This window comes from Oncorhynchus clarkii, chromosome 3, assembly GCF_045791955.1.
Source record: "Oncorhynchus clarkii lewisi isolate Uvic-CL-2024 chromosome 3, UVic_Ocla_1.0, whole genome shotgun sequence".
NCBI classification, from domain to species: Eukaryota; Metazoa; Chordata; class Actinopteri; order Salmoniformes; family Salmonidae; genus Oncorhynchus; species Oncorhynchus clarkii.
Window position 1 is genome coordinate 1,639,801 of NC_092149.1, and position 25,815 is coordinate 1,665,615.

At 40.0% G+C, this 25,815-nt stretch overlaps 1 protein-coding gene across 1 annotated transcript in view; it reads right to left on the reverse strand.

Moving 5' to 3' along the window:
- The window catches only part of LOC139386492 (WASH complex subunit 5-like), a 34,574-nt gene extending 9,583 nt beyond the window's left edge, over positions 1–24,991 (reverse strand). The window contains exons 1-10 of the mRNA XM_071132064.1: positions 24,938–24,991; positions 23,780–23,855; positions 23,532–23,642; positions 22,051–22,191; positions 8,182–8,262; positions 7,759–7,860; positions 4,457–4,636; positions 1,772–1,896; positions 1,139–1,301; positions 578–680 (exon numbers count right to left, since the gene is read on the reverse strand). Of these exons, the coding sequence (XP_070988165.1) occupies positions 578–680; positions 1,139–1,301; positions 1,772–1,896; positions 4,457–4,636; positions 7,759–7,860; positions 8,182–8,262; positions 22,051–22,191; positions 23,532–23,642; positions 23,780–23,855; positions 24,938–24,984 (1,129 nt within the window). The 5' untranslated portion in view covers positions 24,985–24,991. The remainder of the gene's footprint in view (positions 1–577; positions 681–1,138; positions 1,302–1,771; positions 1,897–4,456; positions 4,637–7,758; positions 7,861–8,181; positions 8,263–22,050; positions 22,192–23,531; positions 23,643–23,779; positions 23,856–24,937) is intronic.
- Positions 24,992–25,815: the final 824 nt, after the last annotated feature.

Genomic DNA, 25,815 nt, shown 5'->3' on the forward strand with positions numbered 1-25,815 from the left:
TTGGGACAGTCCTATCCAGAGTATAATGTTCCCTGGTTATCATCTCTGGCCTTGGACAGTCATATCCAGAGTATAATGTTCCCTGGTTATCATCTCTGGCCTTGGACAGTCCTATCCAGAGTATAATGTTCCCTGGTTATCATCTCTGGCCTTGGACAGTCCTATCCAGAGTATAATGTTCCCTGGTTATCATCTCTGGCCTTGGACAGTCCTATCCAGAGTATAATGTTCCCTGGTTATCATCTCTGGCCTTGGACAGTCATATCCAGAGTATAATGTTCCCTGGTTATCAACTCTGGGTCCTGTTCAGCGGGAAGCTAATGTTCCCTGGTTATCATCTCCTGTTCACTGGGAGCCTAATGTTCCCTGGTCATCATCTCTGGCTCCTGTTCAGCGGGAGCCTAATGTTCCCTGGTTATAATGACTGAAACAGGGGAGGGACTTCCTGGATTTGTCTCAATAATCATTTTTTGTTTTCACCGCTGCGAATCGTTTAAAAAATGTTTTTTTTTTATCCATTGTATATCCTAATGAACACAACCCTGGTAAGAATCCTTCCTGAGCTGTTGATACCTACCCACAATACCTTTGACGGGATTGACAGCGCTCAGCATGGCTTTAAAGACATCTACCATAGCCTTGTCTCTCAGGATGGTCTTCTGAAACACCGACAGGAAGTTCTAATGGAAACCAAAACAAACCCTGTCGTGTTACGGAACCTTGAAGGGGAAGCAACTAACGAACTGCACCACTTGGACGATTCTAAATTAAAAATCAAATCAAATTTATTGGTTAAATTAAAAGGTTAACCTGGTTAAATTAAAAGGTTAACCTGGTTAAATTAAAAGGTTAACCTGGTTAAATTAAAAAGGTTAAATTAAAAGATTAACCTGGTTAAATTAAAATGTTAACCTGGTTAAATTGAAAGGTTAACCTGGTTAAATTAAAATGTTAACCTGGTTAAATTAAAATGTTAACCTGGTTAAATTAAAATGTTAACCTGGTTAAATTAAAAGGTTAAATGAAAAGGTTAAATAGTTGTTAGGACTGCGGAAGTACATTCCATAGCATCCTAACAGACAGGAGAGTAGTGTTGATAGGCTGGCAGGCTGGGTTTCACAACATAATATCACGTGACCTGCAGTTCCTTGACCATCATGAAGCAGAGCAGCCTGTCCAGCCCGTTGAGGCCGAAGGTCCCCAGGGTGTCCTGTATCTCAGAGAACAGACGGTTGTTGGTCACCTCCTGGTGGGTCTTCAGGTCGTACCAGGTGTTCAACTGGTCCATGTAACACGTCGCTCTGGGAAACACAGGTAACAGGTGAAGGCTTTGCATGAAGACATATTAAAAGCGCTGAGAAGAGAGTATACCCCCCCATCCCAAAAAAAACAGACATCCTCTACCATGTTTACATCATGTTATTAAAGAACACCAACGCTACCTTCCATAATTAAATCCTCAAATAGCCACCCTTTGTCTTGATGACTGTTGGAAAAGCATTCCAGGTGAAACTGGTTGAGAGAATGCCAAGAGTGTTTCAAAGCTGTCAATCAAGGCAAAAGGTGGCCATTACATTTTTTTTGTCAGGTTACTTACTATATGATTCCATACGTGTTATTTCATAGTGTTGATGTCTTCACTATTATTCTACAAATGTAGAAAATAGGGTTTTTTTTTAAATAAAGAAATACCCTTGAATGAGTAGGTAGTGCTAACAAGCTAACAGACTGACGCCACCGAGGTGATATGGAGAGAGAGAGAGATACCTACTTGGGGTCTGTGATGCGGAGGATCTCTCTACAGAGTCGCCCGATGAAGGTGGCAGACTCATCGACCGCGGGGAACTTGGGTATGGGGATATGGGTCGACTGGTAGACACTCTGCCAATCCTGGATCTAAGAAACACAAAGAGGCCAACATCAGCCGTTTAAATAGTACCTATATTATTGAAACCAGGGCTCTCCCAACCCTGTCTCTGGAGAGCTACTCTCCTGTAGGTTTTCAATCCAACACCCCAGATGTAACTAACCTGATTCAACCAGCTAATATATACTGTATATAACCCCTCTACTGTATAGAGCCTCTCTACTGTATATAGCCTCTCTACTGTATATAGCCCCTCTACTGTATATAGCCCCTCTACTGTATATAGCCCCTCTACTGTATATAGTCTCCCTAATGTATATAGTCTCCCTAATGTATATAGCCTCTCTCCTGTATATAGCCTCTCTCCTGTATATAGCCCCTCTAATGTATACAGCCCCTCTACTGTATATAGTCTCCCCTGTATATAGCCTCTCCTGTATATAGCCTCTCTCCTGTATATAGCCCCTCTACTGTATATAGCCTCTCTACTGTATATAGCCCCTCTAATGTATACAGCCCCTCTAATGTATATAGTCTCCCCTGTATATAGCCTCTCCTGTATATAGCCCCTCTACTGTATATAGCCCCTCTACTGTATATAGCCCCTCTACTGTATATAGCCCCTCTACTGTATACAGCCCCTCTACTGTATACAGCCCCTCTACTGTATACAGCCCCTCTACTGTATACAGCCCCTCTACTGTATACAGCCCCTCTAATGTATACAGCCCCTCTACTGTATATAGCCCCTCTACTGTATATAGTCTCCCTAATGTATATAGCCCCTCTACTGTATATAGTCTCCCCTGTATATAGCCTCTCCTGTATATAGCCTCTCTCCTGTATATAGCCTCTCTCCTGTATATAGCCTCTCTCCTGTATATAGCCTCTCTCCTGTATATAGCCTCCCTCCTGTATATAGCCTCCCTCCTGTATATAGCCTCCCTCCTGTATATAGCCTCCCTCCTGTATATAGCCTCCCTCCTGTATATAGCCTCCCTCCTGTATATAGCCTCCCTCCTGTATATAGCCTCTCTACTGTATATAGCCTCTCTATTGTATGTAGCCTCTCTACTGTATATAGCCTCTCTACTGTATATAGCCTCTCTACTGTATATAGCCTCTCTCCTGTATATAGCCTCTCTCCTGTATATAGCCTCTCTCCTGTATATAGCCTCTCTCCTGTATATAGCCTCTCTCCTCTCTCCTGTATATAGCCTCTCTCCTGTATATAGCCTCTCTCCTGTATATAGACTCTCTCCTGTATATAGACTCTCTACTGTATATAGTTCTACTATATATACTTATTTTCCACCATAATTTGCAAATAAATTCATTAAAAATCCTACAATGTGATGTTCTGGATTTTTCTTCTCATTTTGCCTGTCATCGTTGAAGTGTACCTATGATGAAAATTACAGGCCTCTCTCATCTTTTTAAGTGGGAGAACTTGCACAATTGGTGGCCGACTAAATACTTTTTTGCCCCACTGTATTTAAAAAAAGGGATACAAGGAATCAACCAGACCCACTGAGAAAGAGGTCATGTGACTATTTATAAAAAGCAGGCACAAGGAATCAACCAGACCCACTGAGAAAGAGGTAATGTGACTATATATAGAAAGGGGATACAAGGAATCAACCAGACCCAGTGAGAAAGAGGTCATGTGACTATATTAAAAAAGGAGATACAAGGAATCAACCAGACCCAGTGAGAAAGAGGTCATGTGACTATATTAAAAAAGGAGATACAAGGAATCAACCAGACCCACTGAGAAAGAGGTCATGTGACTATATATAGAAAGGGGATACAAGGAATCAACCAGACCCAGTGAGAAAGAGGTCATGTGACTATATTAAAAAAGGAGATACAAGGAATCAACCAGACCCACTGAGAAAGAGGTCATGTGACTATATTAAAAAAGGAGATACAAGGAATCAACCAGACCCAGTGAGAAAGAGGTCATGTGACTATATTAAAAAAGGAGATACAAGGAATCAACCAGACCCAGTGAGAAAGAGGTCATGTGACTATATTAAAAAAGGAGATACAAGGAATCAACCAGACCCAGTGAGAAAGAGGTCATGTGACTATATTAAAAAAGGAGATACAAGGAATCAACCAGACCCACTGAGAAAGAGGTCATGTGACTATATATAGAAAGGGGATACAAGGAATCAACCAGACCCAGTGAGAAAGAGGTCATGTGACTATATTAAAAAAGGAGATACAAGGAATCAACCAGACCCACTGAGAAAGAGGTCATGTGACTATATTAAAAAAGGAGATACAAGGAATCAACCAGACCCAGTGAGAAAGAGGTCATGTGACTATATTAAAAAAGGAGATACAAGGAATCAACCAGACCCAGTGAGAAAGAGGTCATGTGACTATATTAAAAAAGGAGATACAAGGAATCAACCAGACCCAGTGAGAAAGAGGTCATGTGACTATATTAAAAAAGGAGATACAAGGAATCAACCAGACCCACTGAGAAAGAGGTCATGTGACTATTTATAAAAAGGAGATACAAGGAATCAACCAGACCCAGTGAGAAAGAGGTCATGTGACCCTATAAAAAGGTCAAACCTTGGTGCGTAGGAAGCTGTTGCACTCCTGCTCCACGTTGTAGTTGATGATACGAGAGACCTCCTCCTGCCAGATCTTCAGGCCGTAGATGGAGACGTAATCCTGGATGTACTCAAAGGACCGGTAGAATCCGTCCATGGTGGCCGCCATCTCCTTCAGCTTCGGCATCAACTCACTGGTCTGTACCAGGTGATGAGAAATGACATTTACCAAGGATTTAGCATCAACTCACTGGTCTGTACCAGGTGATGAGAAATGACATTTACCAGGATTTAGCATCAACTCACTGGTCTGTACCAGGTGATGAGAAATTACATTTACCAGGATTTAGCATCAACTCACTGGTCTGTACCAGGTGATGAGAAATGACATTTACCAATATTTAATATTCTGTAATACTTTAAAATATATATCTTTTTTTTTACATTTTCAAGTTAGCAGACAACTTTGTTTTTGTATTCTGTCATGAATAAAACCTGAAAAAACGGATACTTCAGACAGTGAAAGTTTTTGAAAGTGACGGTTAACCTTGTGCTGAATGGTACTGTGGATTTATTTTTTAAATGTAACCTTTATTTAACTAGGCAAGTCAGTTAAGAAAGAATTTGTATTTTCAATGAACAGTCTACCCCGGCCAAACCCGGGACGACGCTGGGCCAATTGTGCGCCACCTTATGGGACTCCCGGCCGGATGTGATACAGCCCGGAATCGAACTAGGGTCTGTAGTGATGCCTCTCGCACTGAGGTGCAGTGCCTTAGACCGCTGCGCCATTCGACAGCCCCTCAGAACGGTTGATATTGTGCTGTGTTATGGTCAGATATCTCACCTTAGCCTTGGGGGTAAAGATAAGTCCTTTGTGTAGAGCGTAGGCTACTCTTCTCACCTTAGCCTTGGGGGTAAAGATAAGTCCTTTGTGTAGAGCGTAGGCTACTATCTCACCTTAGCCTTGGGGTTAAAGATAAGTCCTTTGTGTAGAGCGTAGGCTACTATCTCACCTTAGCCTTGGGGTTAAAGATAAGTCCTTTGTGTAGAGCGTAGGCTACTCTTCTCACCTTAGCCTTGGGGTTAAAGATAAGTCCTTTGTGTAGAGCGTAGGCTACTATCTCACCTTAGCCTTGGGGTTAAAGATAAGTCCTTTGTGTAGAGCGTAGGCTACTATCTCACCTTAGCCTTGGGGTTAAAGATAAGTCCTTTGTGTAGAGCGTAGGCTACTATCTCACCTTAGCCTTGGGGTTAAAGATAAGTCATTTGTGTAGAGCGTAGGCTACTATCTCACCTTAGCCTTGGGGTTAAAGATAAGTCCTTTGTGTAGAGCGTAGGCTACTATCTCACCTTAGCCTTGGGGTTAAAGATAAGTCCTTTGTGTAGAGCGTAGGCTACTATCTCACCTTAGCCTTGGGGTTAAAGATACAGTGCCTTGCGAAAGTATTCGGCCCCCTTGAACTTTGCGACCTTTTGCCACATTTCAGGCTTCAAACATAAAGATATAAAACTGTATTTTTTTGTGAAGAATCAACAACAAGTGGGACACAATCATGAAGTGGAACGACATTTATTGGATATTTCAAACTGTTTTAACAAATCAAAAACTGAAAAATTGGGCGTGCAAAATTATTCAGCCCCCTTAAGTTAATACTTTGTAGCGCCACCTTTTGCTGCGATTACAGCTGTAAGTCGCTTGGGGTATGTCTCTATCAGTTTTGCACATCGAGAGACTGACATTTTTTCCCATTCCTCCTTGCAAAACAGCTCGAGCTCAGTGAGGTTGGATGGAGAGCATTTGTGAACAGCAGTTTTCAGTTCTTTCCACAGATTCTCGATTGGATTCAGGTCTGGACTTTGACTTGGCCATTCTAACACCTGGATATGTTTATTTTTGAACCATTCCATTGTAGATTTTGCTTTATGTTTTGGATCATTGTCTTGTTGGAAGACAAATCTCCGTCCCAGTCTCAGGTCTTTTGCAGACTCCATCAGGTTTTCTTCCAGAATGGTCCTGTATTTGGCTCCATCCATCTTCCCATCAATTTTAACCATCTTCCCTGTCCCTGCTGAAGAAAAGCAGGCCCAAACCATGATGCTGCCACCACCATGTTTGACAGTGGGGATGGTGTGTTCAGGGTGATGAGCTGTGTTGCTTTTACGCCAAACATAACGTTTTGCATTGTTGCCAAAAAGTTCAATTTTGGTTTCATCTGACCAGAGCACCTTCTTCCACATGTTTGGTGTCTCCCAGGTGGCTTGTGGCAAACTTTAAACGACACTTTTTATGGATAGCTTTAAGAAATAGCTTTCTTCTTGCCACTCTTCCATAAAAGGCCAGATTTGTGCAATATGCGACTGATTGTTGTCCTATGGACAGAGTCTCCCACCTCAGCTGTAGATCTCTGCAGTTCATCCAGAGTGATCATGGGCCTCTTGGCTGCATCTCTGATCAGTCTTCTCCTTGTATGAGCTGAAAGTTTAGAGGGACGGCCAGGTCTTGGTAGATTTGCAGTGGTCTGATACTCCTTCAATTTCAATATTATCGCTTGCACAGTGCTCCTTGGGATGTTTAAAGCTTGGGAAATCTTTTTGTATCCAAATCCGGCTTTAAACTTCTTCACAACAGTATCTCGGACCTGCCTGGTGTGTTCCTTGTTCTTCATGATGCTCTCTGCGCTTTTAACGGACCTCTGAGACTATCACAGTGCAGGTGCATTTATACGGAGACTTGATTACACACAGGTGGATTGTATTTATCATCATTAGTCATTTAGGTCAACATTGGATCATTCAGAGATCCTCACTGAACTTCTGGAGAGAGTTTGCTGCACTGAAAGTAAAGGGGCTGAATAATTTTGCACGCCCAATTTTTCAGTTTTTGATTTGTTAAAAAAGTTTGAAATATCCAATAAATGTCGTTCCACTTCATGATTGTGTCCCACTTGTTGTTGATTCTCCACAAAAAAATACAGTTTTATATCTTTATGTTTGAAGCCTGAAATGTGGCAAAAGGTCGCAAAGTTCAAGGGGGCCGAATACTTTCGCAAGGCACTGTAAGTCCTTTGTGTAGAGCGTAGGCTACTATCTCACCTTAGCCTTGGGGTTAAAGATAAGTCCTTTGTGTAGAGCGTAGGCTACTCTTCTCACCTTAGCCTTGGGGTTAAAGATAAGTCCTTTGTGTAGAGCGTAGGCTACTATCTCACCTTAGCCTTGGGGTTAAAGATAAGTCCTTTGTGTAGAACTTAGGCTACTATCTCATCTTAGCCTTGGGGTTAAAGATAAGTCCTTTGTGTAGAGCGTAGGCTACTATCTCACCTTAGCCTTGGGGTTAAAGATAAGTCCTTTGTGTAGAGCGTAGGCTACTCTTCTCACCAACTCCTTCCTGATACCATCTTCCAGGAGCTGCTTGGGATCCACCTGAAGAGACGCCATTAAAAAAGGTAAGACTTCTGCATTTAGACACATTTTCTCAAATATAAACATATATTTTTATTTTATTTCATCTTTATTTAACTAGGCAAGTCAGTTAAGAACAAATTCTTATTTTAAAATGATGGCCTACCGGGGAACAGTAGGTTAACTGCCTGTTCAGTGGCAGAAAGACTGATTTACCTTGTCAGCTTGAGAGATTCTACCAACCTTTCGATTACTAGTCCAACGCTCTAACCACTAGGCTACCTGCCGTCAATATATCTAAAAACAACAGTTGCACAAACCCGTTTTAGTTTAACAACTGACCTTGATGATTCCAACCAGCGTCGTCTTCATCATCAGAATCCCTTCAGTGAAGATGGAGATGGCGTGGGTGAGTTTGGCAACCTGTGAGAACATCAGGAACAAAATAACAAGTCCAGGATGTTCAGCTGTAGAAAAACCACTGCCTCTCACAGAACGCCGCCTCTCACACAACGCCGCCTCTCACACAACGCCGCCTCTCACACAACGCCGCCTCTCACACAACGCCGCCTCTCACACAACGCCGCCTCTCACACAACGCCGCCTCTCACACAACGCCGCCTCTCACAGAACGCCGCCTCTCACAGAACGCCGCCTCTCACAGAACGCTGCCTCTCACAGAACGCCGCTATAGGTCCTAGTTATAGTTATACTATAGGTCCTAGTTATAGTCACTACTATAGGTCCTAGTTATACTATAGGTCCTAGTTATAGTCACTACTATAGGTCCTAGTTATACTATAGGTCCTAGTTATAGTCACTACTATAGGTCCTAGTTATACTATAGGTCCTAGTTATAGTCACTACTATAGGTCCTAGTTACAGTCACTACTATAGGTCCTAGTTATAGTCACTACTATAGGTCCTAGTTATAGTCACTACTATAGGTCCTAGTTATACTATAGGTCCTAGTTATAGTCACTACTATAGGTCCTAGTTACAGTCACTACTATAGGTCCTAGTTACAGTCACTACTATAGGTCCTAGTTGTAGTCACTACTATAGGTCCTAGTTATAGTCACTACTATAGGTCCTAGTTGTAGTCACTACTATAGGTCCTAGTTGTAGTCACTACTATAGGTCCTAGTTACAGTCACTACTATAGGTCCTAGTTATAGTCACTACTATAGGTCCTAGTTACAGTCACTACTATAGGTCCTAGTTACAGTCACTACTATAAGTCCTAGTTATAGTCCCTACTATAGGTCCTAGTTACAGTCACTACTATAGGTCCTAGTTATAGTTACTACTATAGGTCCTAGTTATAGTTACTACTATAGGTCCTAGTTATAGTCACTACTATAGGTCCTAGTTATAGTCACTACTATAGGTCCTAGTTATACTATAGGTCCTAGTTATAGTCACTACTATAGGTCCTAGTTATAGTATAGGTCCTAGTTATAGTCACTACTATAGGTCCTAGTTATAGTCACTACTATAGGTCCTAGTTATAGTCACTACTATAGGTCCTAGTTATAGTCACTACTATAGGTCCTAGTTATAGTCACTACTATAGGTCCTAGTTACAGTCACTACTATAGGTCCTAGTTATAGTCACTACTATAGGTCCTAGTTATAGTCACTACTATAGGTCCTAGTTACAGTCACTACTATAGGTCCTAGTTATAGTTATACTATAGGTCCTAGTTACAGTCACTACTATAGGTCCTAGTTACAGTCACTACTATAGGTCCTAGTTATAGTCACTACTATAGGTCCTAGTTATAGTCACTACTATAGGTCCTAGTTACAGTCACTACTATAGGTCCTAGTTATAGTTATACTATAGGTCCTAGTTACAGTCACTACTATAGGTCCTAGTTACAGTCACTACTATAGGTCCTAGTTACAGTCACTACTATAGGTCCTAGTTATAGTCACTACTATAGGTCCTAGTTATAGTCACTACTATAGGTCCTAGTTATACTATAGGTCCTAGTTATAGTCACTACTATAGGTCCTAGTTATAGTCACTACTATAGGTCCTAGTTATAGTCACTACTATAGGTCCTAGTTATAGTCACTACTATAGGTCCTAGTTATAGTCACTACTATAGGTCCTCGTTATAGTCACTACTATAGGTCCTAGTTATAGTCACTACTATAGGTCCTAGTTATAGTCACTACTATAGGTCCTAGTTATAGTCACTACTATAGGTCCTAGTTACAGTTACTACTATAGGTCCTAGTTATAGTCCCTACTATAGGTCCTAGTTATAGTCCCTACTATAGGTCCTAGTTATAGTCCCTACTATAGGTCCTAGTTATAGTCCCTACTATAGGTCCTAGTTATAGTCACTACTATAGGTCCTAGTTATAGTCCCTACTATAGGTCCTAGTTATAGTCACTACTATAGGTCCTAGTTATAGTCCCTACTATAGGTCCTAGTTATAGTCACTACTATAGGTCCTAGTTATAGTCACTACTATAGGTCCTAGTTATACTATAGGTCCTAGTTATAGTCACTACTATAGGTCCTAGTTATAGTTATACTATAGGTCCTAGTTATAGTCACTACTATAGGTCCTAGTTACAGTCACTACTATAGGTCCTAGTTATAGTCACTACTATAGGTCCTAGTTATAGTCACTACTATAGGTCCTAGTTATAGTCACTACTATAGGTCCTAGTTATAGTCACTACTATAGGTCCTAGTTACAGTCACTACTATAGGTCCTAGTTATAGTCACTACTATAGGTCCTAGTTATACTATAGGTCCTAGTTATAGTCACTACTATAGGTCCTAGTTATACTATAGGTCCTAGTTATAGTCACTACTATAGGTCCTAGTTATACTATAGGTCCTAGTTATAGTCACTACTATAGGTCCTAGTTATAGTATAGGTCCTAGTTATAGTCACTACTATAGGTCCTAGTTATACTATAGGTCCTAGTTATAGTCACTACTATAGGTCCTAGTTATAGTCACTACTATAGGTCCTAGTTACAGTCACTACTATAGGTCCTAGTTATAGTCACTACTATAGGTCCTAGTTATAGTCCCTACTATAGGTCCTAGTTATAGTCACTACTATAGGTCCTAGTTATAGTCACTACTATAGGTCCTAGTTACAGTCACTACTATAGGTCCTAGTTACAGTCACTACTATAGGTCCTAGTTACAGTCACTACTATAGGTCCTAGTTATAGTCACTACTATAGGTCCTAGTTATAGTCACTACTATAGGTCCTAGTTACAGTCACTACTATAGGTCCTAGTTACAGTCACTACTATAGGTCCTAGTTATAGTCACTACTATAGGTCCTAGTTATAGTCACTACTATAGGTCCTAGTTATAGTCACTACTATAGGTCCTAGTTATAGTCACTACTATAGGTCCTAGTTATAGTATAGGTCCTAGTTATAGTCACTACTATAGGTCCTAGTTATACTATAGGTCCTAGTTATAGTCACTACTATAGGTCCTAGTTATAGTCACTACTATAGGTCCTAGTTATAGTCACTACTATAGGTCCTAGTTATAGTCACTACTATAGGTCCTAGTTATAGTCACTACTATAGGTCCTAGTTATAGTCACTACTATAGGTCCTAGTTATACTATAGGTCCTAGTTATAGTCCCTACTATAGGTCCTAGTTATACTATAGGTCCTAGTTATAGTCACTACTATAGGTCCTAGTTATAGTCACTACTATAGGTCCTAGTTATAGTCACTACTATAGGTCCTAGTTATAGTCACTACTATAGGTCCTAGTTATAGTCACTACTATAGGTCCTAGTTATAGTCACTACTATAGGTCCTAGTTATAGTCACTACTATAGGTCCTAGTTATAGTCACTACTATAGGTCCTAGTTATAGTCACTACTATAGGTCCTAGTTATAGTTACTACTATAGGTCCTAGTTATAGTCACTACTATAGGTCCTAGTTACAGTCACTACTATAGGTCCTAGTTATAGTCACTACTATAGGTCCTAGTTATAGTCACTACTATAGGTCCTAGTTATAGTCACTACTATAGGTCCTAGTTATAGTCACTACTATAGGTCCTAGTTACAGTCACTACTATAGGTCCTAGTTACAGTCACTACTATAGGTCCTAGTTATAGTCCCTACTATAGGTCCTAGTTATAGTCACTACTATAGGTCCTAGTTATAGTCACTACTATAGGTCCTAGTTATAGTCACTACTATAGGTCCTAGTTATAGTCACTACTATAGGTCCTAGTTATACTATAGGTCCTAGTTATAGTCACTACTATAGGTCCTAGTTATAGTCACTACTATAGGTCCTAGTTATAGTCACTACTATAGGTCCTAGTTATAGTCACTACTATAGGTCCTAGTTATAGTTACTACTATAGGTCCTAGTTATAGTCACTACTATAGGTCCTAGTTATAGTCACTACTATAGGTCCTAGTTATAGTCACTACTATAGGTCCTAGTTATAGTCACTACTATAGGTCCTAGTTATACTATAGGTCCTAGTTATACTATAGGTCCTAGTTATAGTCACTACTATAGGTCCTAGTTATAGTCACTACTATAGGTCCTAGTTATAGTCACTACTATAGGTCCTAGTTATAGTCACTACTATAGGTCCTAGTTATAGTCACTACTATAGGTCCTAGTTATAGTCACTACTATAGGTCCTAGTTATACTATAGGTCCTAGTTATAGTCACTACTATAGGTCCTAGTTATACTATAGGTCCTAGTTATAGTCACTACTATAGGTCCTAGTTATAGTCACTACTATAGGTCCTAGTTATACTATAGGTCCTAGTTATAGTCACTACTATAGGTCCTAGTTATAGTCACTACTATAGGTCCTAGTTATACTATAGGTCCTAGTTATAGTCACTACTATAGGTCCTAGTTATAGTCACTACTATAGGTCCTAGTTATAGTCACTACTATAGGTCCTAGTTATAGTCACTACTATAGGTCCTAGTTATACTATAGGTCCTAGTTATAGTCACTACTATAGGTCCTAGTTATAGTCACTACTATAGGTCCTAGTTATACTATAGGTCCTAGTTATAGTCACTACTATAGGTCCTAGTTATAGTCACTACTATAGGTCCTAGTTATAGTCACTACTATAGGTCCTAGTTATAGTCACTACTATAGGTCCTAGTTATAGTCACTACTATAGGTCCTAGATATAGTCACTACTATAGGTCCTAGTTATACTATAGGTCCTAGTTATAGTCACTACTATAGGTCCTAGTTATAGTCACTACTATAGGTCCTAGTTATAGTCACTACTATAGGTCCTAGTTATAGTCAGTACTATAGGTTATAGTCACTACTATAGGTCCTAGTTATAGTCACTACTATAGGTCCTAGTTATAGTCACTACTATAGGTCCTAGTTATACTATAGGTCCTAGTTATAGTCACTACTATAGGTCCTAGTTATAGTCACTACTATAGGTCCTAGTTATAGTTACTACTATAGGTCCTAGTTATAGTCACTACTATAGGTCCTAGTTATAGTCACTACTATAGGTCCTAGTTATAGTCCCTACTATAGGTCCTAGTTATAGTCACTACTATAGGTCCTAGTTATAGTCACTACTATAGGTCCTAGTTATAGTTACTACTATAGGTCCTAGTTATAGTCACTACTATAGGTCCTAGTTATAGTCCCTACTATAGGTCCTAGTTATAGTCACTACTATAGGTCCTAGTTATAGTCACTACTATAGGTCCTAGTTATAGTTACTACTATAGGTCCTAGTTATAGTCACTACTATAGGTCCTAGTTATAGTTACTACTATAGGTCCTAGTTATAGTCACTACTATAGGTCCTAGTTATAGTTACTACTATAGGTCCTAGTTATAGTCACTACTATAGGTCCTAGTTATAGTCACTACTATAGGTCCTAGTTATAGTTACTACTATAGGTCCTAGTTATAGTCACTACTATAGGTCCTAGTTATAGTCACTACTATAGGTCCTAGTTATAGTCACTACTATAGGTCCTAGTTATACTATAGGTCCTAGTTATAGTCCCTACTATAGGTCCTAGTTATACTATAGGTCCTAGTTATAGTCACTACTATAGGTCCTAGTTATAGTCACTACTATAGGTCCTAGTTATAGTCACTACTATAGGTCCTAGTTATAGTCACTACTATAGGTCCTAGTTATAGTCACTACTATAGGTCCTAGTTATAGTCACTACTATAGGTCCTAGTTATAGTCACTACTATAGGTCCTAGTTATAGTCACTACTATAGGTCCTAGTTATAGTCACTACTATAGGTCCTAGTTATAGTCACTACTATAGGTCCTAGTTATAGTCACTACTATAGGTCCTAGTTATAGTTACTACTATAGGTCCTAGTTATAGTCACTACTATAGGTCCTAGTTACAGTCACTACTATAGGTCCTAGTTATAGTCACTACTATAGGTCCTAGTTATAGTCACTACTATAGGTCCTAGTTATAGTCACTACCTAGTTATAGTCACTACTATAGGTCCTAGTTACAGTCACTACTATAGGTCCTAGTTACAGTCCCTACTATAGGTCCTAGTTACAGTCCCTACTATAGGTCCTAGTTATAGTCACTACTATAGGTCCTAGTTATACTATAGGTCCTAGTTATACTATAGGTCCTAGTTATAGTCACTACTATAGGTCCTAGTTATAGTCACTACTATAGGTCCTAGTTATAGTCACTACTATAGGTCCTAGTTATAGTCACTACTATAGGTCCTAGTTATAGTCACTACTATAGGTCCTAGTTATAGTCACTACTATAGGTCCTAGTTATACTATAGGTCCTAGTTATAGTCACTACTATAGGTCCTAGTTATACTATAGGTCCTAGTTATAGTCACTACTATAGGTCCTAGTTATACTATAGGTCCTAGTTATAGTCACTACTATAGGTCCTAGTTATAGTCACTACTATAGGTCCTAGTTATACTATAGGTCCTAGTTATAGTCACTACTATAGGTCCTAGTTATAGTCACTACTATAGGTCCTAGTTATAGTCACTACTATAGGTCCTAGTTATAGTCACTACTATAGGTCCTAGTTATAGTCACTACTATAGGTCCTAGATATAGTCACTACTATAGGTCCTAGTTATAGTCACTACTATAGGTCCTAGTTATACTATAGGTCCTAGTTATAGTCACTACTATAGGTCCTAGTTATAGTCACTACTATAGGTCCTAGTTATAGTCACTACTATAGGTCCTAGTTATAGTCAGTACTATAGGTTATAGTCACTACTATAGGTCCTAGTTATAGTCACTACTATAGGTCCTAGTTATAGTCACTACTATAGGTCCTAGTTATACTATAGGTCCTAGTTATAGTCACTACTATAGGTCCTAGTTATAGTCACTACTATAGGTCCTAGTTATAGTTACTACTATAGGTCCTAGTTATAGTCACTACTATAGGTCCTAGTTATAGTCACTACTATAGGTCCTAGTTATAGTCACTACTATAGGTCCTAGTTATAGTCACTACTATAGGTCCTAGTTATAGTCCCTACTATAGGTCCTAGTTATAGTCACTACTATAGGTCCTAGTTATAGTCACTACTATAGGTCCTAGTTATAGTTACTACTATAGGTCCTAGTTATAGTCACTACTATAGGTCCTAGTTATAGTCACTACTATAGGTCCTAGTTATAGTCCCTACTATAGGTCCTAGTTATAGTCACTACTATAGGTCCTAGTTATAGTCACTACTATAGGTCCTAGTTATAGTTACTACTATAGGTCCTAGTTATAGTCACTACTATAGGTCCTAGTTATAGTTACTACTATAGGTCCTAGTTATAGTCACTACTATAGGTCCTAGTTATAGTTACTACTATAGGTCCTAGTTATAGTCACTACTATAGGTCCTAGTTACAGTCACTACTATAGGTCCTAGTTACAGTCCCTACTATAGGTCCTAGTTACAGTCCCTACTATAGGTCCTAGTTATAGTCACTACTATAGGTCCTAGTTATACTATAGGTCCTAGTTATACTATAGGTCCTAGTTATAGTCACTACTATAGGTCCTAGTTATAGTCACTACTATAGGTCCTAGTTATAGTCACTACTATAGGTCCTAGTTATAGTCACTACTATAGGTCCTAGTTATAGTCACTACTATAGGTCCTAGTTATAGTCACTACTATAGGTCCTAGTTATACTATAGGTCCTAGTTATAGTCACTACTATAGGTCCTAGTTATACTATAGGTCCTAGTTATAGTCACTACTATAGGTCCTAGTTATACTATAGGTCCTAGTTATAGTCACTACTATAGGTCCTAGTTATAGTCACTACTATAGGTCCTAGTTATACTATAGGTCCTAGTTATAGTCACTACTATAGGTCCTAGTTATAGTCACTACTATAGGTCCTAGTTATAGTCACTACTATAGGTCCTAGTTATAGTCACTACTATAGGTCCTAGTTATAGTCACTACTATAGGTCCTAGATATAGTCACTACTATAGGTCCTAGTTATAGTCACTACTATAGGTCCTAGTTATACTATAGGTCCTAGTTATAGTCACTACTATAGGTCCTAGTTATAGTCACTACTATAGGTCCTAGTTATAGTCACTACTATAGGTCCTAGTTATAGTCAGTACTATAGGTTATAGTCACTACTATAGGTCCTAGTTATAGTCACTACTATAGGTCCTAGTTATAGTCACTACTATAGGTCCTAGTTATACTATAGGTCCTAGTTATAGTCACTACTATAGGTCCTAGTTATAGTCACTACTATAGGTCCTAGTTATAGTTACTACTATAGGTCCTAGTTATAGTCACTACTATAGGTCCTAGTTATAGTCACTACTATAGGTCCTAGTTATAGTCACTACTATAGGTCCTAGTTATAGTCACTACTATAGGTCCTAGTTATAGTCCCTACTATAGGTCCTAGTTATAGTCACTACTATAGGTCCTAGTTATAGTCACTACTATAGGTCCTAGTTATAGTTACTACTATAGGTCCTAGTTATAGTCACTACTATAGGTCCTAGTTATAGTCACTACTATAGGTCCTAGTTATAGTCCCTACTATAGGTCCTAGTTATAGTCACTACTATAGGTCCTAGTTATAGTCACTACTATAGGTCCTAGTTATAGTTACTACTATAGGTCCTAGTTATAGTCACTACTATAGGTCCTAGTTATAGTTACTACTATAGGTCCTAGTTATAGTCACTACTATAGGTCCTAGTTATAGTTACTACTACTATAGTCACTACTATAGTCCTAGTTATAGTCACTACTATAGGTCCTAGTTATAGTCACTACTATAGGTCCTAGTTATAGTCACTACTATAGGTCCTAGTTATAGTCACTACTATAGGTCCTAGTTATAGTCACTACTATAGGTCCTAGTTATAGTCTACTATAGGTCCTAGTTATAGTCACTACTATAGGTCCTAGTTATAGTCACTACTATAGGTCCTAGTTATAGTCACTACTATAGGTCCTAGTTATAGTCACTACTATAGGTCCTAGTTATAGTCACTACTATAGGTCCTAGTTATAGTCACTACTATAGGTCCTAGTTATAGTCACTACTATAGGTACTAGTTATAGTCACTACTATAGGTCCTAGTTATAGTCACTACTATAGGTCCTATTTATAGTCACTACTATAGGTCCTAGTTATAGTCACTACTATAGGTCCTAGTTATAGTTACTACTATAGGTCCTAGTTATAGTCACTACTATAGGTCCTAGTTATAGTCACTACTATAGGTCCTAGTTATAGTCACTACTATAGGTCCTAGTTATAGTCACTACTATAGGTCCTAGTTATAGTCACTACTATAGGTCCTAGTTATAGTCACTACTATAGGTCCTAGTTATAGTCAATACTATAGGTCCTAGTTATACTATAGGTCCTAGTTATAGTCACTACTATAGGTCCTAGTTATAGTCACTACTATAGGTCCTAGTTATAGTCACTACTATAGGTCCTAGTTATAGTCACTACTATAGGTCCTAGTTATAGTCACTACTATAGGTCCTAGTTATAGTTACTACTATAGGTCCTAGTTATAGTCACTACTATAGGTCCTAGTTACAGTCACTACTATAGGTCCTAGTTATAGTCACTACTATAGGTCCTAGTTATAGTCACTACTATAGGTCCTAGTTATAGTCACTACTATAGGTCCTAGTTATAGTCACTACTATAGGTCCTAGTTACAGTCACTACTATAGGTCCTAGTTACAGTCCCTACTATAGGTCCTAGTTACAGTCCCTACTATAGGTCCTAGTTATAGTCACTACTATAGGTCCTAGTTATACTATAGGTCCTAGTTATACTATAGGTCCTAGTTATAGTCACTACTATAGGTCCTAGTTATAGTCACTACTATAGGTCCTAGTTATAGTCACTACTATAGGTCCTAGTTATAGTCACTACTATAGGTCCTAGTTATAGTCACTACTATAGGTCCTAGTTATAGTCACTACTATAGGTCCTAGTTATACTATAGGTCCTAGTTATAGTCACTACTATAGGTCCTAGTTATACTATAGGTCCTAGTTATAGTCACTACTATAGGTCCTAGTTATACTATAGGTCCTAGTTATAGTCACTACTATAGGTCCTAGTTATAGTCACTACTATAGGTCCTAGTTATACTATAGGTCCTAGTTATAGTCACTACTATAGGTCCTAGTTATAGTCACTACTATAGGTCCTAGTTATAGTCACTACTATAGGTCCTAGTTATAGTCACTACTATAGGTCCTAGTTATAGTCACTACTATAGGTCCTAGATATAGTCACTACTATAGGTCCTAGTTATAGTCACTACTATAGGTCCTAGTTATACTATAGGTCCTAGTTATAGTCACTACTATAGGTCCTAGTTATAGTCACTACTATAGGTCCTAGTTATAGTCACTACTATAGGTCCTAGTTATAGTCAGTACTATAGGTTATAGTCACTACTATAGGTCCTAGTTATAGTCACTACTATAGGTCCTAGTTATAGTCACTACTATAGGTCCTAGTTATACTATAGGTCCTAGTTATAGTCACTACTATAGGTCCTAGTTATAGTCACTACTATAGGTCCTAGTTATAGTTACTACTATAGGTCCTAGTTATAGTCACTACTATAGGTCCTAGTTATAGTCACTACTATAGGTCCTAGTTATAGTCACTACTATAGGTCCTAGTTATAGTCACTACTATAGGTCCTAGTTATAGTCCCTACTATAGGTCCTAGTTATAGTCACTACTATAGGTCCTAGTTATAGTCACTACTATAGGTCCTAGTTATAGTTACTACTATAGGTCCTAGTTATAGTCACTACTATAGGTCCTAGTTATAGTCACTACTATAGGTCCTAGTTATAGTCCCTACTATAGGTCCTAGTTATAGTCACTACTATAGGTCCTAGTTATAGTCACTACTATAGGTCCTAGTTATAGTTACTACTATAGGTCCTAGTTATAGTCACTACTATAGGTCCTAGTTATAGTCACTACTATAGGTCCTAGTTATAGTCACTACTATAGGTCCTAGTTATAGTTACTACTATAGGTCCTAGTTATAGTCACTACTATAGGTCCTAGTTATAGTCACTACTATAGGTCCTAGTTATAGTTACTACTATAGGTCCTAGTTATAGTCACTACTATAGGTCCTAGTTATAGTCACTACTATAGGTCCTAGTTATAGTCACTACTATAGGTCCTAGTTATAGTCACTACTATAGGTCCTAGTTATAGTCACTACTATAGGTCCTAGTTATAGTCACTACTATAGGTCCTAGTTATAGTCACTACTATAGGTCCTAGTTATAGTCACTACTATAGGTCCTAGTTATAGTCACTACTATAGGTCCTAGTTATAGTCACTACTATAGGTACTAGTTATAGTCACTACTATAGGTCCTGTTATAGTCACTACTATAGGTCCTATTTATAGTCACTACTATAGGTCCTAGTTATAGTCACTACTATAGGACCTAGTTATAGTCACTACTATAGGTCCTAGTTATAGTCACTACTATAGGTCCTAGTTATAGTCACTACTATAGGTCCTAGTTATAGTCACTACTATAGGTCCTAGTTATAGTCACTACTATAGGTCCTAGTTATAGTCACTACTATAGGTCCTAGTTATAGTCACTACTATAGGTCCTATTTATAGTCACTACTATAGGTCCTAGTTATAGTCACTACTATAGGTCCTAGTTATAGTTACTACTATAGGTCCTAGTTATAGTCACTACTATAGGTCCTAGTTATAGTCACTACTATAGGTCCTAGTTATAGTCACTACTATAGGTCCTAGTTATAGTCACTACTATAGGTCCTAGTTATAGTCACTACTATAGGTCCTAGTTATAGTCACTACTATAGGTCCTAGTTATAGTCAATACTATAGGTCCTAGTTATACTATAGGTCCTAGTTATAGTCACTACTATAGGTCCTAGTTATAGTCCCTACTATAGGTCCTAGTTATAGTCACTACTATAGGTCCTAGTTATAGTCACTACTATAGGTCCTAGTTATAGTCACTACTATAGGTCCTATTTATAGTCACTACTATAGGTCCTAGTTATAGTCCCTACTATAGGTCCTAGTTATAGTCACTACTATAGGTCCTAGTTATAGTCCCTACTATAGGTCCTAGTTATAGTCACTACTATAGGTCCTATTTATAGTCACTACTATAGGTCCTAGTTATAGTCACTACTATAGGTCCTATTTATAGTCACTACTATAGGTCCTAGTTATAGTCACTACTATAGGTCCTAGTTATAGTCACTACTATAGGTCCTAGTTATAGTCACTACTATAGGTCCTAGTTATAGTTACTACTATAGGTCCTAGTTATAGTTACTACTATAGGTCCTAGTTACAGTCACTACTATAGGTCCTAGTTATAGTCACTACTATAGGTCCTAGTTATAGTCACTACTATAGGTCCTAGTTATAGTTATACTATAGGTCCTAGTTATAGTCAATACTATAGGTCCTAGTTATACTATAGGTCCTAGTTATAGTCACTACTATAGGTCCTAGTTATAGTCACTACTATAGGTCCTAGTTATAGTCACTATTATAGGTCCTAGTTATAGTCACTACTATAGGTCCTAGTTATAGTCACTACTATAGGTCCTAGTTATAGTCACTACTATAGGTCCTAGTTATAGTCACTACTATAGGTCCTAGTTATAGTCCCTACTATAGGTCCTAGTTATAGTCCCTACTATAGGTCCTAGTTATAGTCACTACTATAGGTCCTAGTTATAGTCACTACTATAGGTCCTAGTTATAGTCACTACTATAGGTCCTAGTTATAGTCACTACTATAGGTCCTAGTTATAGTCACTACTATAGGTCCTAGTTATAGTCAATACTATAGGTTATAGTCACTACTATAGGTCCTAGTTATAGTCACTACTATAGGTCCTAGTTATAGTCAATACTATAGGTTATAGTCACTACTATAGGTCCTAGTTATAGTCACTACTATAGGTCCTAGTTATAGTCACTACTATAGGTCCTAGTTATAGTCACTACTATAGGTCCTAGTTATAGTCACTACTATAGGTCCTAGTTATAGTCCCTACTATAGGTCCTAGTTATAGTCACTACTATAGGTCCTAGTTATAGTCACTACTACAGGTCCTAGTTATAGTCACTACTATAGGTTATAGTCACTACTATAGGTCCTAGTTATAGTCACTACTATAGGTCCTAGTTATAGTCACTACTATAGGTCCTAGTTATAGTCCCTACTATAGGTCCTAGTTATAGTCACTACTATAGGTCCTAGTTATAGTCACTACTATAGGTCCTAGTTATAGTCACTACTACAGGTCCTAGTTATAGTCACTACTATAGGTCCTAGTTATAGTCACTACTATAGGTCCTAGTTATAGTTACTACTATAGGTCCTAGTTATAGTCACTACTATAGGTCCTAGTTATAGTCACTACTATAGGTCCTAGTTATAGTCACTACTATAGGTCCTAGTTATACTATAGGTCCTAGTTATAGTCACTACTATAGGTCCTAACAGTCATGTGTGCATACATTTTCTATTGGGAGGCCCCAGCGGGAATCGAACCCACAACCTTTGTCATCGCAAGCGCCATGATCATCCGACTGATTCACACAGAGACCATAAGCCGTCTCTAAAACAACCTCTGACCTCGTAGCGAGCCCCCAGCTGGGCGTAGTCCTTCAGCTTGTCCTTGTCCAGTCTGGTGGGAACCTCCATGATGGCATGAATCTGCAGCTTGATGATCTTAGCCAGGGAGGTGAACATGCTCTCAGGGATGATCTGTAACACCTAGTGGAGAGTAGAGGAGACAACGTGCTCTCAGGGATGATCTGTAACACCTAGTGGAGACTCAGGGATGATCTGTAACACCTAGTGGAGAGTAGAGGAGACAACGTGCTCTCAGGGATGATCTGTAACACCTAGTGGAGAGTAGAGGAGACAACGTGCTCTCAGGGATGATCTGTAACACCTAGTGGAGAGTAGAGGAAACAACGTGCTCTCAGGGATGATCTGTAACACCTAGTGGAGAGTAGAGGAAACAACGTGCTCTCAGGGATGATCTGTAACACCTAGTGGAGAGTAGAGGAGACAACATGCTCTCAGGGATGATCTGTAACACCTAGTGGAGAGTAGAGGAGACAACGTGCTCTCAGGGATGATCTGTAACACCTAGTGGAGACTCAGGGATGATCTGTAACACCTAGTGGAGAGTAGAGGAAACAACGTGCTCTCAGGGATGATCTGTAACACCTAGTGGAGAGTAGAGGAGACAACGTGCTCTCAGGGATGATCTGTAACACCTAGTGGAGACTCAGGGATGATCTGTAACACCTAGTGGAGACTCAGGGATGATCTGTAACACCTAGTGGAGAGTAGAGGAAACAACGTGCTCTCAGGGATGATCTGTAACACCTAGTGGAGACTCAGGGATGATCTGTAACACCTAGTGGAGAGTAGAGGAAACAACATGCTCTCAGGGATGATGATCTGTAGAGGGTTGGGTTAGGGAGTAAGGGGTCAGAGCAGGGACTGGGTGTAGGGACTGGGGGTAGAGACTAGAGACTAGGGGCTGGGGGTAGAGAGTAGAGACTAGGGGCTGGGGGTAGAGACTAGGGGACTGGGGGTAGAGAGTAGAGACTAGGGGCTGGGGGTAGAGAGTAGAGACTAGGGGCTGGGGGTAGAGAGTAGAGACTAGGGGACTAGGGGCAGAGAGTAGAGACTAGGGGCTGGGGGTAGAGAGTAGAGACTAGGGGACTGGGGGACTGGGGGTAGAGAGTAGAGACTAGGGGGCTGGGGGTGGAGAGTAGAAACTAGGGGCTGGGGGTAGAGACTAGGGGGCTGGGGTAGAGAGTAGAGACTAGGGGGCTGGGGGTAGAGAGTAGAGACTAGGGGGCTGGGGGTAGAGAGTAGAGACTAGGGACTGGGGGTAGAGAGTAGAGACTAGGGGCTGCGGGTAGAGAGTAGAGACTAGGGGGCTGGGGGTAGAGAGTAGAGACTAGGGGGCTGGGGGTAGAGAGTAGAGACTAGGGGGCTGGGGGTAGAGAGTAGAGACTAGGGGGCTGGGGGTAGAGAGTAGAGACTAGGGGGCTGGGGGTAGAGAGTAGAGACTAGGTGCTCCGGGACCATACCTTTCTGACGTAGGTCACCAGTTCCCCGGAGTAGAACTGAGAAACACTGAGCAGATCTGGACTGTTGGCCTGGTTGATACGCAGCAGAGGCAGGTCCAACGCAGACGCCAACTGGAAACATAGATCCATAACGACACGCGTTAGAGACCGCATGTTTTCAAACAGGAAATACCCCTTTTTCCTTGTTTAGAGGATGAACCTGTGCACTCTACGAAATGTACTGTTTGTCTGAGTAGTGAACGGTTGACCTTTAGGAAGGTTGCTCGTAGTTTGGTCACCATGGATGGGTTCACTCTGATACTCTCCTGCATGATGGACGTGAAGCTGGGAAAACAACCAGAGAAAAAAAAAATCAAAATGGCAAATGTATATATGTCTATGATCTGCCATGCATAGGACAGGTCTCCTATCTGCATGGTGATCAGGACCATTCATAACCCATTCATAACCCCTACCTGTCTATGGTCTGCCATGCATAGGACAGGTCTCCTATCTGCATGGTGATCAGGACCATTCATAACCCATTCATAACCCCTACCTGTCTATGATCTGCCATGCATAGGACAGGTCTCCTACTATCTGCATGGTGATCAGGACCATTCATAACCCATTCATAACCCATTCATAACCCATACATAAGCCATTTATAACCCCTACCTGTCTATGATCTGCCATGCATAGGACAGGTCTCCTATCTGCATGGTGATCAGGACCATTCATAACCCATTCATAACCCATTCATAAGCCATTTATAACCCCTACCTGTCTATGATCTGCCATGCATAGGACAGGTCTCCTATCTGCATGGTGATCAGGACCATTCATAACCCATTCATAACCCATTCATAACCCATTCATAACCCATTCATAACCCCTACCTGTCTATGATCTGCCATGCATAGGACAGGTCTCCTATCTGCATGGTGATCAGGACCATTCATAACCCATTCATAACCCCTACCTGTCTATGATCTGTCATGCATAGGACAGGTCTCCTATCTGCATGGTGATCAGGACCATTCATAACCCATTCATAACCCATACATAAGCCATTTATAACCCCTACCTGTCTATGGTCTGCCATGCTTAGGACAGGTCTCCTACTATCTGCATGGTGATCAGGACCATTCATAACCCATTCATAACCCATTCATAACCCATACATAAGCCATTTATAACCCCTACCTGTCTATGATCTGCCATGCATAGGACAGGTCTCCTATCTGCATGGTGATCAGGACCATTCATAACCCATTCATAACCCATTCATAAGCCATTTATAACCCCTACCTGTCTATGATCTGCCATGCATAGGACAGGTCTCCTATCTGCATGGTGATCAGGACCATTCATAACCCATTCATAACCCATTCATAACCCATACATAAGCCATTTATAACCCCTACCTGTCTATGATCTGCCATGCGTAGGACAGGTCTCCTACTATCTGCATGGTGATCAGGACCATTCATAACCCATTCATAACCCATTCATAACCCATACATAAGCCATTTATAACCCCTACCTGTCTATGATCTGCCATGCATAGGACAGGTCTCCTATCTGCATGGTGATCAGGACCATTCATAACCCATTCATAACCCATTCATAACCCATACATAAGCCATTTATAACCCCTACCTGTCTATGATCTGCCATGCGTAGGACAGGTCTCCTACTATCTGCATGGTGATCAGGACCATTCATAACCCATACATAAGCCATTTATAACCCCTACCTGTCTATGATCTGCCATGCATAGGACAGGTCTCCTATCTGCATGGTGATCAGGACCATTCATAACCCATTCATAACCCATTCATAACCCATACATAAGCCATTTATAACCCCTACCTGTCTATGATCTGCCATGCATAGGACAGGTCTCCTATCTGCATGGTGATCAGGACCATTCATAACCCATTCATAACCCATACATAAGCCATTTATAACCCCTACCTGTCTATGATCTGCCATGCATAGGACAGGTCTCCTACTATCTGCATGGTGATCAGGACCATTCATAACCCATTCATAACCCATTCATAACCCATACATAAGCCATTTATAACCCCTACCTGTCTATGATCTGCCATGCGTAGGACAGGTCTCCTATTATCTGCATGGTGATCAGGACCTCCTCCTTGATGTTGATAGTCCTGATCATCTGGTGAAGGAACTTCCTGGTGTCAGCCAGGAACTGACACACCTGCAGGTTGGACTCCAACTGGTGGAACTCTTGAACCTGAGCACAGGTAAGGAGAGGACAGGAAGTCAGGGTTCA